We start from the raw sequence: 16,653 nt of genomic DNA on the forward strand, positions 1-16,653 counted from the left end.
TACCCATTACTCTCTCTTGAAGATTTTATTAAATACATTTCTGCGTCTTAGAAAAATAAAAACAATGGCCAATTTATTGAACCAAAATGATCTCACAGACTTAAAAGCATGCCCAGCAAGCACAGCCCTGTAAGACTAAATTAATGTCAAATCAAAGCAATTTGGTTACTAAAATCAACCTGGTTTGAAGTTCACAGTTGATTACTACAAAGTTTATTCATTCATTTGTTTTTTTTTTTTTTTGGTTGTTTTTTGTTTTCTGTTTTTGGCCCATATAAAAATAACATATTGCAACTCAAAGTGCATCTTTTAAAATAAACCATCAACTATATCAAATAAAATATTTACAACATTTGGTTTCTAGTGAGGAAAGGTCTTTCAGGCTATCACCATGGGGACGTCATCCGAAAATCCAGTTATCATAGGAGCATCTTCATCATCTTCTCCTAAAGGCAAAACAGTCAAGTTTTGATGAGTTCCAGTACATGTTTGCCAGACACCACATCTCACCCTTTTGGCCCTTCCCTTCCTTCCAACACTGTCATCATAATTCTCAGCTGGGAAAGTCAATGCCAGAGCCCACCAAGCATAGCCATCAGTTCTGAAACCTAGGCCAGCTTCCCTTTGCTACTCTTGGGTCACCTTTTCCCCATCAATGCATGGCCAAACCTATTCTTACGGTAGCTTGCACTACACCAAGCTTTTAGGAAGAAGAACATCATTAACTTATCCCAAAATGTAAAGATGTGGCTTGGGTTCCCCAATTTGAGCAACCCACACCCTACATTATTAGCACAGTTAACTTCATTATCTGTTTTCTCCTTTGAACCCAACTTGTCTTAGAAAAAAGGAACTTGGAGTGGTTTAAGCTTTTGGAGGACAGCTTCCCAGACTAGTGATACCCAGACTTATGGCCTCTGGTACAGTGCTGTGTAACCAGGTGACATCTCTGTTCAGTGTTTGCTGCATGGCACCTTCAATTCTGTTTGCTCCCAAACAGAGAAGTAAATAACACCCACAACCTCCAATTCATGCGAGGCAATCCAGGTGCTTGCTTAGTAAGGAAGGAAGGAAACTGAGAATACATGAATGTCTTCATAAACAAAGAAAATGAATTATAACTACTTTTACCAGGAAAAATGCACATTCACCAATCTGAGCTTAAGGGAAGCCTTTCAACACTCCCATTCTATTGTGTAAAGTGTAACACCAATCTGAACATTCAGACATTTCTAAAAGGAGTATTTCCTTTTTTCCCCTATGCTATATGTAATTGATACATAAAATAGAAATGCTTGGTGAGATTGCACTAGCAACTGTAAGGAAAAATAGCATGATGGAAAGGCATCTTTAGATAAAAGCTGATTGGGAAAGCATTATTTTTTTCTCTGATCTGAGATCTCCAGCAGGAGCCCAAATGGCACAATGGTTAAGGGCTCGACTGCTAACCAAAAAGTCAACAGTTCAAACCCACCAGCCACTTGTGGAAGAAAAGGTCTCGTGACTGCTCTCGTAAAGAATACAGACTAGGAAATCCTGTGGGGCAGCTCTACTGTCACGCAGGATTCCTATGAATTGGAATCAACTCAATGGCACAGAACAACAACAGCACCTCCAGAGACATTCAAGGGTCTGTAAAGGACAAGAGTAGGATGGCAATTCTTGGAAATTTCCAATACTTCCAGAGTTTCCCAAGTCCAGGATCCCCCTACCTATTCTTCCTGCACAAAGCGAACTCCTACCAGTTCCTCCTCCTTCCAATAAAATTGCTCCCTGTTATGGACTGAATTGTGTGTCCTCCAAAATATGTGTTGAAATCCTAACCACTGTTGCTGTGAATGTGACCCTATTTGGACACAGGGGTTCTCTTTTACGTGAATGGGTCATACGTGAGTAAGACAGGCCCTAAACCTAATCCTTTCTGAGTGACATCTTTTAAAATGGAGTACAGACAGAGAGACAGACACACAAGGGGAAAAGACCTGTGAAGAACTGTCTACAAGCCAAAGAAAGCCAAGGTCCAGGCCTAATGATGAGAAAGGATCCTTCCCTAGAACTGATGCCCTGATTTGGACTTCTAGCTTCCAAAACTGTGAGACAATAAATTTCTGCTCTTTAAAGTCGCCTACTTTGTGGTGTTTTGTTACATCAGTACTAGATAACTAAGATACTGTTTCAGACTGGAACTAGACTATTGAAGAGAATATTGGTATCTTAATTTTGAGAAGTTAAAAGTTAAGGGCTCCAAATTATTTACCCCAAAGCAGTAGAATCACTGGCTAATGAATAACTCATTTGATAAAGGCTGTTATGTCCACAGAGGAGCTTAAGGTAGGTGTTTTCTATTTCTAGTCATTGGCTTTGTGTGATCTACTCTGGGAGGAAGAACTAACCTACCCTGCCCCATGCTTACCTAGGTCATCCCCTGAGGAGAAGATGGCAGAGCCCAGCCTGGAGCTGTAGTGGCTATTGGCAAATGCAGTGAAGCTGCTCTGCAGCCTTCGATGCTTTGTGTACAGGATGGCAAAGCCGACGCCCAGGCTCAGCAATATCAGAAACAAGATGGGCACCACCACTGCAGCCACATCGGTAGATCTGGCAGCCTGAATCGCTGATGCATCTACACCTGCCAAGGCAAGATTTCAATCAATAAGCCTCCTACCTAAGGAAATGAGAATGAATCAGGCACCACCACCCACCAAAACTGCTAGTCATTTGCAACAGCTACCTAAGCCAACAGCTACCTAAGCCTCAGTGGTACAAACAGTTAACAGTGCTTGGCTGTTAACCAAAAGTTGGAAGTTCAAGTCCACCCAGAGGCACTTCAGAAGAAAGGCCTGGTGATCTAATTCTGAAAAATCAGCCACTAAAAACCCTGTGGAGCACAGTTCTACTCTGAAACACATGGGATCGCCATAAGTTGGAGCTAACTTAGTAGCAACTGGTTTTACCAGAATCGCCTGCCTGGTGTTGACACATTTCCTGCACGTGGCACTTGAATGTTTCCTGACTACTTGGCATGAGCTTAGAGACAAAGGGCCTGTGCATGCAAATACGGTAATTACATTAGACTCCAAATCACTGCCTTGTTGGTTATTTAGATAATCTCTTGGAAGAGAGACCTTTGCTAGGGTATCAACATTGATTTCATTAGCATTATTACTTAAGACCACTTGCTTGCCTTACATAAGAGGATGTGAAATCAGACCACTAATTAACGGGATTGCAATTATTTTCCCCTACTTGGTGCCAAACTCACTCTGAACTACAATTACCTGAAGCTCCATTAAGTGATACAAACAAGATTCCTTCACTAGAACACTGACTTAACAGCTCATGAAGTTTTATGAGGTTTTTCACTTAAATAAAGGAGAGAGAACCTTTCTGTATACATTTAACATTTTTAAAGCTCTTTGCAAAGCCACTTAGGTGCTTATTACCTAAGAGTGAAGCCCCCATCACACTGCATTAAATGCTCACTTTAGATATGATTTAGTGATAGACTTGTGTTACTGAGGCTGTAGGGCCAGACAAGCCATACCCCATTGGACTAGGGGCCAGTCTCCTTGAAAGGGTATGCTTTCATGTCAAAAATTCTGGGAAAAGGCTAATCGTGAAGCAGGAAAACAGAACTCAGGAGGCAGATCTTAGCTGAGGAAGCAGACTAGACTTTCCTAGGTCTAGTCTTCCTGAGGAGGTTGTTCCCTAGTGTGGGGTGAAGAGGTGTGGGCAGGCGGCTCCCTCACTACCCAGGAGCCATCGTGGAAGGGAACTCCTAAAGATGAGCAAGAGAACAGCCACTCCTTGTGAGCCTCATCAAATAATTCAATACTCATTTCTTTATTTAAATTTCTTTGCTTAAATGATCCCCCCTGGGGGGAAGGGCGGAATCCAGCAAAATCTTATTGAATGTGTCCCAACCTAACCTCTCCTGGGCAATGGTAAATTAAAGGACTACTTGAGGCTGGAGTAGCAAAGACATCAATCTGGTGAAGGCAACAGGAATCAGTGGGCCCCCACCCCAACTCCCAAGGGGAAGGTGAATACAAGGGCAAAAGGAATGCCAAGAAGTCTAACCAAAAGACTAACAATCTTGGTTTATTGAAGTAGCCATCTTCACAACAGTTCTTCCCAGGTATATTTCATGGGTTGCTAACTGGTTTTACTTAAAAAGGAGACTCTAGCTGGGAGATAAGGAGCTCTGGTAGCATAGTGGCTAAAGTACTTGACTGCTAACCAGAAGGCTGGCGGTTCAAACCCACCAGCCACTCCTCGGAAGGAAGGTTGGGCAATCCTACTTCCATAGTGATACTGCCTTGGAAACCCAAGGAGGGGTCGCTATGAGTCGGGGCTGACTCGACGGCACATAACAACAACAACAACAACATCTTGGAGATGGAGTCCCTGGGTAGCACAAAGAGTTAAGTGTACTAATCAAAAGGTTGATGGCTCAAACTCACCCAGAGGAACCTTGGAGAAAGGTCTGGTGATCTGCTTCCAAAAGGCCTTGAAAACTCTGTGGAGCAGTTCTACTCTGCACACTTGGGGTCGCCATGAGTAGGAACTGATATGATGGCAACAGATTTGTTTGCTTGGGAAACACTAGGTTAACCAGTGTTTTTGGCATTTGTTTTTGGTAGACTCTCAGTGCCTCTGATATACTAATAGATCCTAAGACTCTCCAAAGGGGCTGTAGTTTGTGGTGTTACCCTTTTGTAGGGAGACTCTAAGAGTTAAGTATTATAGCAGAACACACTGTGGGAAGCACTATGCAAAGGAATGTTCAACTCTAAGACAAAATGTGGACTTGACCACTGGTTAGTACTTGGCTTGGAGTAAATAGAACTAAAAAGACCTGTGGCATAATGTGTTTTGGAATCCTGGCCAAGCTACGATGATATAAGTAGACTAACTTTCTGTGTGAAAACACTGTGGTCCCAATATCATGGCCCCAAATCTGTGACTGTTGATAAGACAGAGATCCCAGGCCAAATTCAGTTCTTAAACAGAGGCCAACAGAAAGCAGGTAATAGATCCCATGCATGGGGAGAGGACAGTATCTATGACTTATATTAGCCTGGCCTTTCTTTCCCTTACAATGGTGTTTTCACATTCAGAATACGGTCACCTTTGTTATTTCAGCTCCTTGGACCATGCCTGGCATAGGAAGTTTTCTTTCATTAAATCAATCAGTGATTGATTTTCTCTTCAGGTGAGAGTATATTTCAAATATGTTTTAGAAAGATACACGATCTTCAAACCACATGCCTTCTTGCTACTTCCCTGGAACTGAAGACAGCAGCCACAGTGACTTACCAGTTCCCAGATCGTCATAGAGAAGGACAGCAGGATCCCCACAGATCTGGCTGCCAAAAAGGCATCTTGCTTGGACCGTGAAAGTATAATTATGACCCATCTTCAGATTGGAAATTTTAAAGAAATTGTCAGTGGTATTCCCAAGGTAAGCTGAAATATTCATGGCACTATCAAACATATGTATCTCATACCCCTGCAAACAGGCATAAAGAGAGATGGGTCAGGAAGAGATATGAAACTGACAGCTCCATTACTGGTGCAACTTTATGTGGACTCCTTATGTAGTGTTTTATTGATGCTAAAGCACTCTAGGTTTCTTACTAATTTTTTTTTTTTTTTTTTTTTTTACAATAAACTAAGATCCTGGATTCAGAAAATAGGAACTTTCCCATTCCAAATGTCCAAAATAACTGATAGTCCCACTTAGGTGCTGAGCAGTGAAAATAAAAAGTGTAGCCCTAAAAAGAGGCATTTTACCAAATATTCTGGTACATACAGCAGTCCTGGACAGCAGTCCACTTATCTCAAGCAATATTGTTGCTGCCAGCTGCCACTGAGTCAGCCTCCAACCCGTGATGACCCCATCCACAATTCAATGAAATGCTGCCCAGGCCTGCAGCATGCCCATGATCAGCTGTCCATCAGACCCCTGTGATCCACAGGGCTTTCCCTGGCTGATTTTCCAGAAGTACATCAGCAGGCTCTTCTTCCTAGTCTCTCAGGGTGGAAGCTCCGTTGAAACCTGGTGAGCATCACAGCAAAAGGCCAGCCTCCACTGACAGATGGACGGTGGCTGTGCGTGAGGTGCACTGGCCGGGAATCAAACCTGGGCATCTCACGTGAAAGTTGTAAGTTCTACCGCTGAACCACCAATGCCCCCTCAAGCAGTATTAAATCCCAAAACAGAATCTGGACAATTCAGCAACAATTTGCTGTGCAGGGATTTAACTAATAAGAAATCCAGGTCACAATGGTCTCAAGCATTAAAATAGGGAAAGGGAACTCACAATCAGAAAAGACAGGGCATTTCTTTATGAAACTATGTGCAAGGGCGCCACTGTCAGTGCGCAGCTCACTTCCAGTTTTCTCTTCAAAGCATAGCAGTCATAGGCCAATAAGGCCTTGAAATAAGAAGTACTTGAGCAGGCTCAGGCCCCTATTCACAAGAGAAGAGTACTTAGTCTCTTGCTATTTAGATTGTCTCAGGAAGAGTCCTGGGCTTCTAGTTTGAGATAAATTGCTCTGTTACAGCCCTGACCAAGGATGCTGGCTGGGATCCAGGTTGACTGGAGTTGTCTGCTAATCTCCAAGTATTTCAGTGACAAGGGCCCCAATCCCCCTTTACCTCACCCTATCCCCCAAAAAAGACTTCATGCTTTATCTCCCAGTCACACTGGACCTCAGTTCATAGCCTTGGTCTCTTCATCCTCATTGTACTGACCTGCTCTATTCTCTGAACTTAACAATATATCAGATGGAGGGAAGAAGGGTATGCTATGCTTAAGCCAGGACTCTCCACTAGGAATGGAATACTGACCTGCAACCTCAACCTAAAAGCTGGGCTTCTGCCACTCAGACAGATCCCCTTATGGCAAATGGCTGCCAAAATGGGTCTCTCAATTCCACGTGCCTGGAATCCCATCCGTCTGTGCTTTTTAATAAACTAGCATTTATTACTGTCCATCTGATATACAGATAGACACCACTCGTCTGTCAGTTTGTTGTACTGTGGTGGCTTGTGTGTTGCTGTAAGGCTGGAGGCTATGCCACCAGCATTTCAGATACTAGCAGGGTCACCCATGGTGAACAGGTTTCAGCGGAGCTTCCAGACTAAGACAGACTTGGAAGAAGGAAGGAACCATCCACTTCTCAAAGAACTGGCCATTGAAAACCTTAGGAATAGCAGTGAAACTGAGATGGATTGACATAGTGGCTGCAATGATGGGCTCAAGTACAGCAAGGATTGTGAGGCTGGGCAGGACCACACAATGTTTTGCTCCATTGTACACATGGTCGCTATGAGCTGGAGCTGAGTTGACAGCACCAAACAACAACAATAACAACAAATACATTTTCAGTGTAGAATATATATAAAATACATAAAGGAATAAAGAAAACAATTTAAACTACACCAACAACCACTCATAATTTATTTAACTGGTCCCCCTCTGTTGGGCATTTAGGTTGTGTCCTATTTCTTGTTTTCATAAATAATGCTGCGCTGAACAGCTTTGTACATAAATTTTTTAACCACTTTCTTTCCTCAGAGTAAATTCCTAGAAGAATTGCAGAGTAAAAGATGTTGAACACATTGAATGTTTTTGATACATATTACCAAAGAGCCTTTCAGAAGTTTGAATCAATTTATATTCCCAGATTGCTTATTTTGTCACCTACCACTAATACTGGTAACAGTCTTCCACCCCAAATCTTTGCCAATTTAATGTGAAAGCGCTATCTCTTTGTTGTTAAAATTACTAATGAGGTTGAACATTTTCTTTTACTTACTGCTGCTGAAATTCTTTACTCTGCTACCTGTAGCTTTTTCAAAATTAAGAGTATTAGTGTTTTGAATTGATTTGAAAGCTCTCTTTAAATTTAAGGCTGTTAATTATTTATGTCATAGTTGTGAGAGTTATGAGAATTTTCAAATTATAATTTAGCTTTGTATCTGGCATTAACCTGTGACTATTTAGAACCCTAGGGCAGTTTACCTACCACACTTTTAAGGAGAGTCCCTGGGTGGTGCAAAACTTTAAGGCACTCGGCTGCTAACCAGGGTCAAGTCCAACCAGAGGTGCCTTGGAAGAAAGGCCTGGTGATCTTCCCAAATAATCAGCCACTGAAAACCCTATGGAGCACAGTTCTACTCTGACATACACAGAGTTGCCATGAGTTGGAGTTGACTCAGTGACAATTGGTTATGGGAGCCATAGTTCATTTGTTGGTTTCCATGTAGCTAATGCTTTGATGCTAATCAAGCCAACCCAATTCCACTCAAGAATCTGTCCACCACTGGGGAACAAATGTACTCCCCAGTCTACTCCTCTTCCCCCATCTCCTGTTGTGGACACAAGAATTGGCTGTGACTTGCACATAACAAACAAAACAACAAACAAGATAGTTGCCTTGTGTCAAAGCTATCTTCAAGTTCTTGTTGCTCCCTCTAATTCCTCTGAAATGACAGGTCAGCTCCCTGATCCTGAAACCATAGCCTGGCCTTGAGAGGGTTTGGGAGCAGTGGATTCTTGGTTCCAATGCTGAGCCCCAGCCCAGCTTCAGAAAATGCAGTGAGGAGGGCTCCCCTGCCATTTCCCTTTTGGGATTAAACAGTACTTTGTGTAGAGAGTCTCATCTTTAATGGGTAGTATAAACATTTCACTAATTAGCAATCCTACAGAAAATGGTCCTTTAATTCTCAAGTTTACTTCCTTGCCCTATTTTTTCCAAATTCTATCTATGCCAGCATGCTGTTAACAAGCTCATCTCTAAAATCACATTTCAATTTAGATTTCCAAAGTTATAGAGGATGAGGGAAGGACTTACCCTGCTTTCATTGAAATGCTTTTCCTTTAAAGCTAGACTTTTCCAAAATAGAAGAATGTGGTCATTTTCTGTTATGATTTTTAAGGCATCAGGTGCTGATAACGAAACTGAAAGTTAAAGATGAAATAGGATGTAGTTAGCAGGATACACATTCAGGCCTCCATTTTCTTGGCTGTAAATGGGATAGCAGTAATATTAACCTTGAAGGACTGTGTTACATATATACTGGTTAGTACTAAATCTAGCACATGGTCGATACTCTTTAACTGGCACCTGTTTTGTTCTTGTCATAACACCTTTGGTCAAGAAACTTCAAAGTGCTCAGTTTGTTAGCCTATGAACCCAAGGATGGCCAAAAGCAATGGGAGAGGGAGGCTTAATGGTATTGGAACCACAGTTCCAAAGCCTTGTTGTTACGGCATGCTCTGCATCAGCCTAGTTGTCCGTGCCAGTTCCCAACCACTTTCCTATTACCCTTACTCCTGTCCCTAGCTGTCTCAAAGCTAAAGAGCTCTGCCTGAAGATGGAGCACTGGAATGATAGCCAAGGATAGCCCAGGAACACTGCTCACACTGCCAGCTATATGGGACAGAGCCTCCATTACTGAAACTCCAGAACTATGTACACTCTGAACTTGAGTGTGGCTGTTGAGCTAGACTTCTATCTACTGTCCAGTTATTTGTCCCTCTTCATTTATCCATGTCATACTGCTGCAAGAAATCATTGCAACTTCAGACCAGATCCCCACATGCAATGCTTGGGCTAACTGGCAAGTCTTCCATTTTATTCCCTAACTCTCTTAGGCTTTCCTCCTTTTCTCCTATAGCAATATCAAAAATAGCTAGAGGAGAGCAGACTAGAAGGGAGCTAGAGAATCTTAGAAGCACCAGCCATTCCCAACCCATGCGTCCTGGCCACCAAACTGCAGTCCCCCTTACTGCCCTGCCCCCGTTAGGAAGCAGAAGGTAGTATGTGCCCTTCCGTGCAATTCTGAAGAGAGCCATCCTAGTAACACCCTGGGAGCCTCGCTGTGCGAGAAGGCCTCTAATCTCTGTGCTACTTACCTGTGGTAATTTTTATACTGGAATCTTTGCTCATGTTCCCCAGTTGGACAATGACATGGTATTTCCCTCCAGGTTCCAACTTGTTAATTGTATATTCCATGGTACTGTTGCATGACTTGACTTTATAGCTCCTGTCGGTCTTTCTTATTAGATCTTTAACTGCAATTGCATATAACTAAACAAACAAACAAAAAGCTCTATTAATGGTAATCAGGAACACTGTATTTTTTACTCTTTGCAGTTCAATGGTGGACAATGTCGTCTAAGCATATCAGTGGCTGTGACCTATAGCAACACTATCCTGAGCTCCAAAGTCTAACTCCATCTTTTGGAAAGTCTTTGTACTGGCCAGGTCAAACCTTATAGCAAGTATTCATTCACAGAACTGTACATAGAATTATCATTTAAATAAATGAAAAAAAAAAAAAAAAAACCAGTGAAAAGACACATTAATTGTGGCATCAGCAGGTAGGTTGGAACAAGCAAGAAAAATCCAAATTCAGAGTCCAGCTTTAATATCTCTTTCACTGCCAGTGTTTGGAAATATTGTCAGTAGAGAATTAATGAATGAAAGTATTTAGCCCTAGTTTTAAAACACAGAAAACTATATACTTTGATTCTTCTGTATATGGGCAAGGGAAAATAAAAAGACATACAATAGGCACCAAAAACTCAATCATCAGGCAGAAGCTGAGAGTCAAGAGGAGTTTTAACACTGACCAGTATAATCATGGATTTAAAATCAATCACCTCAGTGAGGATGAAGTAAAAGCAGAGCAATGGGAAATGGGAGCCATTTTCTAGAATCACTGTCCCTTCCTTTTAAGCAGACATTTTCTATAAGGGACCGGTATCTGCATTTTAGGCTCTGCTTACCAGATGGTCTTTATTTACAAAAACAGGTGATGGGCTACATTTGGCCCACAGGCAATAATTTGCTGACCCCTGTTTTAAAGGACCAGGGAGGGACTTTGAGAGGGTAAAGAGGAAGGAGGGACAAACCAATATGATAGCTGGGTGTAATGGAGAAGGGCCAACTAAAAAGAAGCCCCTATTGAGTCCACCCAGAGGCATCTCAGAAGAAAGATCTGGTGATCTACTTCTGAAACACCAGCTACTGAAAACTCTATGCAGGAGAACTCTACTCTGACACATACAGGATTGCCATGAGTCAGGGTTGGCTTCATAGCAAGTGATCAGTTACAAGGACTCCGTATATGGTCAGACAAAACTGGGTGGGTGGTCCAAACACTAGGCCTACATTTCTTGCCCCCTTATCAGATTCCTCCACCCATCCCAAGAATAAGCAAGGTTAATGGATGCCTGGCCACTCACCAGGTCCTGGTCAGGAGAGTCGTATGGTGACTCCCATTTGATGACAGCTGAGGTTTTGCCTGTGCGTACTGCATGCAGGTGACGAGGTGGGAGCCTGCTGTCCGGGATCATCTTCACTACAACATAGTCAGAGGATGGACCTTCGTAGGGCACCACCACTCGGACCTAGGGCCAAGCATATGCACAGGAAATAAATACTGCATGGGCTGTAGACAATTTCTACTGTACTGTTTGTTTCTTCTTCCAAAATAGTGACACATCCACACAATGAAAAATATCAGTACAAAATGTAAAATAATTCCCTACCTACCCCAGGTCTCTAATTCATTTTCTTAAAGTTACCACTGGTAACAGTTTCTTGCTCTCCCTTCCAGAAATGTCCTACGCGTATATAAGCACAGCCATAAGTGTGTGTGTGTGTATACATACTCATATACTGCATGTGTGTAAATGTATATGTACATAAGTGCATGTGCATGTATACATGCATACATATATATGCATGTGTGCATAAATGAATACGTATGTTTAGATCATGTATGTATATGCATGTGTGTATAAACAGATACCTGCATGTATAAATATGTACATGCATGTGCATGTGTAAATGGATACATGCGCGTATAAATGGATACATGTACATATATGCATATGTATATAAATACATATATGGATGTGTGTGTGTGTAGTCTATTTATTTCTTCTTTACACAAAAGAAAAACATCACACATACTATTACATTCTTTGCTTCTTCCACTTAACAAAACAGTTTAAGAGATTTTTCCGTATCAGTACATTTAGAGTTGAATTTCTTTTGGATGGTTGCCCAATATTCCATCGCATGGATAAGCCATTATATCTTTAACCAGTCCTCTCTTAACATGTGATTCCAATCTCCTGCTATACAAGTACTAGTGCACCAAACATCTTCTCACATGTCTTTGTACACCTGCACAAGTACTTAGGTTAAATTCCTAGAGATGGAATCCTACAAAAATTTTGGATTCTTGTGACTTATTCAACAAATTATTAATATTTCACATGAGAGCTGCAATTGGTCAAGTGATCATTCTGTTTCAAACAGGTGCTTGTGAAACGAAGGAACTTCCCTCTGGTCACACACCAAGAGCCAGGCTTTCAAGTCCCCAGGTTCTGGGTCAGAGCTCAGGAGGGCAGGAATTAAGGCACCCACCCCTTAGAAAATGCAACTGCATGGATAGGAAGCTTACCAGAAACAAGTACTGCTCATCCCTACTGACGATGACTGTTTTGTTGTGGAGTGAAGTTGTCAAGCTCTTTGGATTGCGATAGAGGTCAAGAAAGGACGTGGCATAGAAAATGCCATAAACCTGGTAAAAGCAAGAATGGAAAAGGACATCAGCTCACTGGTTAATGATCTCATCCTCTTGAAATCTATAATGAAGACCCTGGACACTCCTTCGGTCTTTACTCTATTGGACTTCACAGAGAAAGCACATTGTACTAGGCACTGTATTAGCATCTACAAAAATAAATATGTGGTTGTCTCTGTTCTCAAAGAGCCCACCCAGGCTTGAGGAGAGATGGGAAGAGAAGAAAAACAGATATAACTATAAATAAAAAGGTTCAAGGATGCAGAGTTGTCCATGCTATCCTAGCCAGGGAAAAGAGGGGAGTCACCAAGAAGTGTGATGCCTCTCCCCTCTGCAGCACAGATGGCACATTGAGTAGTAGATATGGTAAGTGAGGTGGAGGCCATGGAAGTTTGAAGAGTGAGGGTGAAAAATTCAGGAAATGTGTGTGTGGAAGGAGGTCAGGATGGACACTGCTAGCTGCTCAGCCAATATCCATTCTTTTCTCCCATAGGAGGATCCAGGTTTACAATAAGAATTGCCACCTGGAAAAAAGATAACATTCCTTGGAAGCCAGGAGAAGCTACACGATTAAGTTTTGATCAATGTTTGTAGGTAGAAAGGTCACTGGGACCTTCATGAAGGGTCATTTAAAGAGGGATGAACCCGTTCCTCCTTCCTTTTTCCACCTGGCATACAGATAGTGGTTGTATGTCCTCTTGGACCACAAGGTAACCATGAAGATAGACACCAAATTCTGAAGATGGCAGAGCTGGGGTCCCAGATCAACTCGTGCTGCTGCCACAGATGCCCTGTGTTTCAGTTATCTAGTGCTGCTGTAACAGAAATACCATAAATAGGTGGCTTTAACAAATTTATTTTCTCATAGTTTAAAAGGTTAGAAGTCCAAATTCATGGTGTCAGCTCTAGGGGAAGGCTTCCTCTCTCTGTTGGCTCTGGAGGAGGTCCTTGTCTCTGAGCTTTTCCTGCGAGGAGATCTTCACATGGCTTGGCACTTCTCTTCCCCAGCATCTTTTGTTTTTTCCCACTTGCTTGTTTAATCTCTCTTGGCTAAGACACTTGCCTGCTAACCAGATGGCTGGCGGTTCAAACCCACCAGCCACTCCTCGGAAGGAAGGTTGGGCAATCCTACTTCCGTAGTGATACTGCCTTGGAAACCCAAGGAGGGGTCGCTATGAGTCAGGGCTGACTCGACAGCACATAACAACAACAACAACAACAACATACCTCAAAAGAGATTAGTTTAAAACACACCCTACACTAATCCACTCTCATTAATATAACAAAGACAACTCATTCCCAAATGAGATTATTACCACAGGCATAGAGGTTAGAATTTACCACACTAATTTTTGGGGATGCAATTTAATCCATTACACCCTGGATGCTGAATTCCAACCTTCTTTTAAACAAGAGGGAAAAAGACTGTTTAGAAAGTTACTGGTACTTTAGGTTCCTCAATTTCATGCAACCATTCTTAATTCCATCTGACATAAATTAGAAATCGAGGGAGTTGAAAACAGGAGAGTGGGTATTTGAAGGAGCTTGTATGACAGTAGGATAAGGAGTTAAGGAAGCTTCCTTTCTAAGGTAGAATCAAAGAGCATTTTCTCTGACAGCAGATGAGCAGGTAAGATGGGGATTTAAAGGGACCTGTATGAGTCCAGAAGAGTGGAACAAATGGGAGGAGGGAGGGCTGGCCAGAAATATATGCAGGATTTCCAAGTCCCAGACAATAATGTAGTTTTCCTCAGCATCACTAAGCAGCCCAGAAAGGGGTTGGAGAGGGGACAGGGTGGATGGGCAGAGAGGAAGGGAGGGGCTGAAGGGAGTGATAAGTTGGGAGGAGGTAAGGAAAAAGAAGAATGGAGGATAAAGACATCAGAAAGTAAATGCAAATGGACGGGAACAGAGGAACAAGAGAACTACAGAGCACAGGTGGGGACAATGTGACCAGATTGGGAGCTCAGAGCAAGCCTGAGCTCAGTGAGGCCAGCCTGTGGCTTCTGTGGGCTGCAGTGGCTACAGCAAGGAAAGAGACCCACAGAGACAAAGGAGTCAGGGCTTAAGACAGGACCCCAACTGGACTCTAAGATACCCAGATGATAGCAGCTACTGTGATGGAGAACGGTAGAAGCTGAGGGCTACTGCTTCTTTTTAATTGTAGTAAAACTCATTTTTAAAAAGTGTCACTTTAACCATTTCTAAGTGTACAAGTCAGTAAAATTAATTAGGTTCACCATGTTGAACATAAGGTTGCTATGAGTCAGAGACAATTTGACAGCACAAACAACAACAAAATGTTGAACAACCATCACCAATATCAACTTCCAAAACTATTTCATCAACCCACATGGAAACTCAGGGCTCTTTCAGTAATACCTCTACATTCCCCTTCCCCTTAGGCCTTGGTAATCACAAATCTATTTTTGTCTCTATTCATTTGCTTAATCTACATACTTCATGTAAGTTGACTCAAATAGTATCTGTCCTTTTGTGTCTGACTTATTTCACTCAGCATAATGTTTTCAAGATTCATCCATGTTGAAGCAGATCTCAGGACTTCATTTCTCTTTATGGTTGAGTAATATTCTATTGGGTGTAAACCACACTTGTTTATTCATCTGTTGATGGATACAGGTTGTTTCCACCTTTGGTGAATAATGCTGCAGTAAACACAGCAGTACAGGAGAAGCTGAGAGTGTCTTGTGGGTGATCTCATTTGATCTTTTATAATCTTAAGCCTAAGATTAGTGTACCTATTTTAGTAGCAAGGTTGAGGTCACTCCAAGTTTATACACAATCAGAGATTGTTAAATCAACTAACATTGTAGTCTCTTAAAAAATACTGTGAACTGTGTTTTAGTTGAGTTTATACAACAAATTATGTTCCCATTTAGCTATTTTTATACAAATTGTTCCATGACATTGGTTACATTTTTCATAATATGTCAGCATTCTCATTATTTCCCTGTTTGTTTTTTTCCCATTAATCTAGCCTCCCTACCCCTCCTTACCTTCTCATTTTTGTTTTAGGGTAATTGTTGACTATTTGGTCTCATCTAAACTCACTGCCATTGAGTCGCTTCCAACTCATAGTGACCCCCTTTGGGTTTCCAAGGAGGTAAATCTTTATGGAAGTAAACTGTCTCATATAGTTGATTATTTTAGGAAGCATAGCAGGCCCCTCCTTGGGTTTCCAAGGAGGTATCACTACGGAAGTAGACTGCCCAACCTTCCTTCCGAGGAGTGGCTGGTGAGTATTCACAGGTGAAACTTTATTTGATAAGGCAATAAGTAATTTGGATGAAAGGTGACCTCTAGGAGGAATTTCCCTTCCAAGTTCAAAGAGTATCTTAGGGCAGTAGTCTCAGAGGCTCCTTCAGTGTCTAATTAGTGCAGTAAGCCCGACCTTTTTAGTAATGTGAGTTGTCTTTTACATTTTTCTCCTATTCTATCCATGTCCTTCTATCGGTCCCTGGTCAGAAAGGTCGGCTGTGGTAGCCAAACACCATCTAGTTCTTCTGCTCTCAGGCTGAAAGAGGCCATGGTCAAATGCGCTATTAGTCCTGCGGACTAGTTTTTCTTTGAGTCTTTGGTTTCCTGAATTCTCTTTTGTTCCAGATGAATAAAGACCAGTGGTTGAATCTTAGATGGCCAGAAGCAAGCTTTTAAGACCCTAGATGCTACTCATAGAACTAGGATATAAAACATCATCTTCGGGAAGCTCAAATCAAAAAACAAACTGTCATTGAGTTGATTCCAACTCATAGTGACCCCCACTAGGTTTCCAAGGCTATAAATCTTTACAGGAGCCCAATGCCTCATCTTTCTTCCACAGAGTAGCTGGTAGGTTTGAACTACCAAACTTTTTCTTAGCAGCCAAATGCTTTAACCACTGAACCACCAGAGCTCCTTATGCTGTCTTCCAGAAGGAAATTAACATTGTTGGGTCACTTACTATGGAGTATCAACTATATTACGCCAGTTGACTAAGTTGTCCCACGAGACCGTGGCCTTAAGCCTTTTAACCCATTAAA

At 42.0% G+C, this 16,653-nt stretch overlaps 1 protein-coding gene across 1 annotated transcript in view; it reads right to left on the minus strand.

Annotated features, from left to right (window-relative positions):
* Window positions 1–378: 378 nt before the first annotated feature.
* Window positions 379–16,653, minus strand: part of SORL1 (sortilin related receptor 1) — a gene marked incomplete at its 5' end in the record, with an annotated part of 272,129 nt that continues 255,854 nt past the window's right edge. Inside the window, 7 exons of the mRNA XM_007949949.2 lie at window positions 379–446; window positions 2,414–2,626; window positions 5,317–5,509; window positions 8,863–8,969; window positions 9,927–10,101; window positions 11,262–11,426; window positions 12,491–12,610. Of these exons, the coding sequence (XP_007948140.2) occupies window positions 379–446; window positions 2,414–2,626; window positions 5,317–5,509; window positions 8,863–8,969; window positions 9,927–10,101; window positions 11,262–11,426; window positions 12,491–12,610 (1,041 nt within the window). The remainder of the gene's footprint in view (window positions 447–2,413; window positions 2,627–5,316; window positions 5,510–8,862; window positions 8,970–9,926; window positions 10,102–11,261; window positions 11,427–12,490; window positions 12,611–16,653) is intronic.

This window comes from Orycteropus afer, unplaced genomic scaffold (genome assembly GCF_000298275.1).
Source record: "Orycteropus afer afer isolate SDZICR_OR568_19922 unplaced genomic scaffold, OryAfe1.0 scaffold00258, whole genome shotgun sequence".
Taxonomy (NCBI): domain Eukaryota; kingdom Metazoa; phylum Chordata; class Mammalia; order Tubulidentata; family Orycteropodidae; genus Orycteropus; species Orycteropus afer.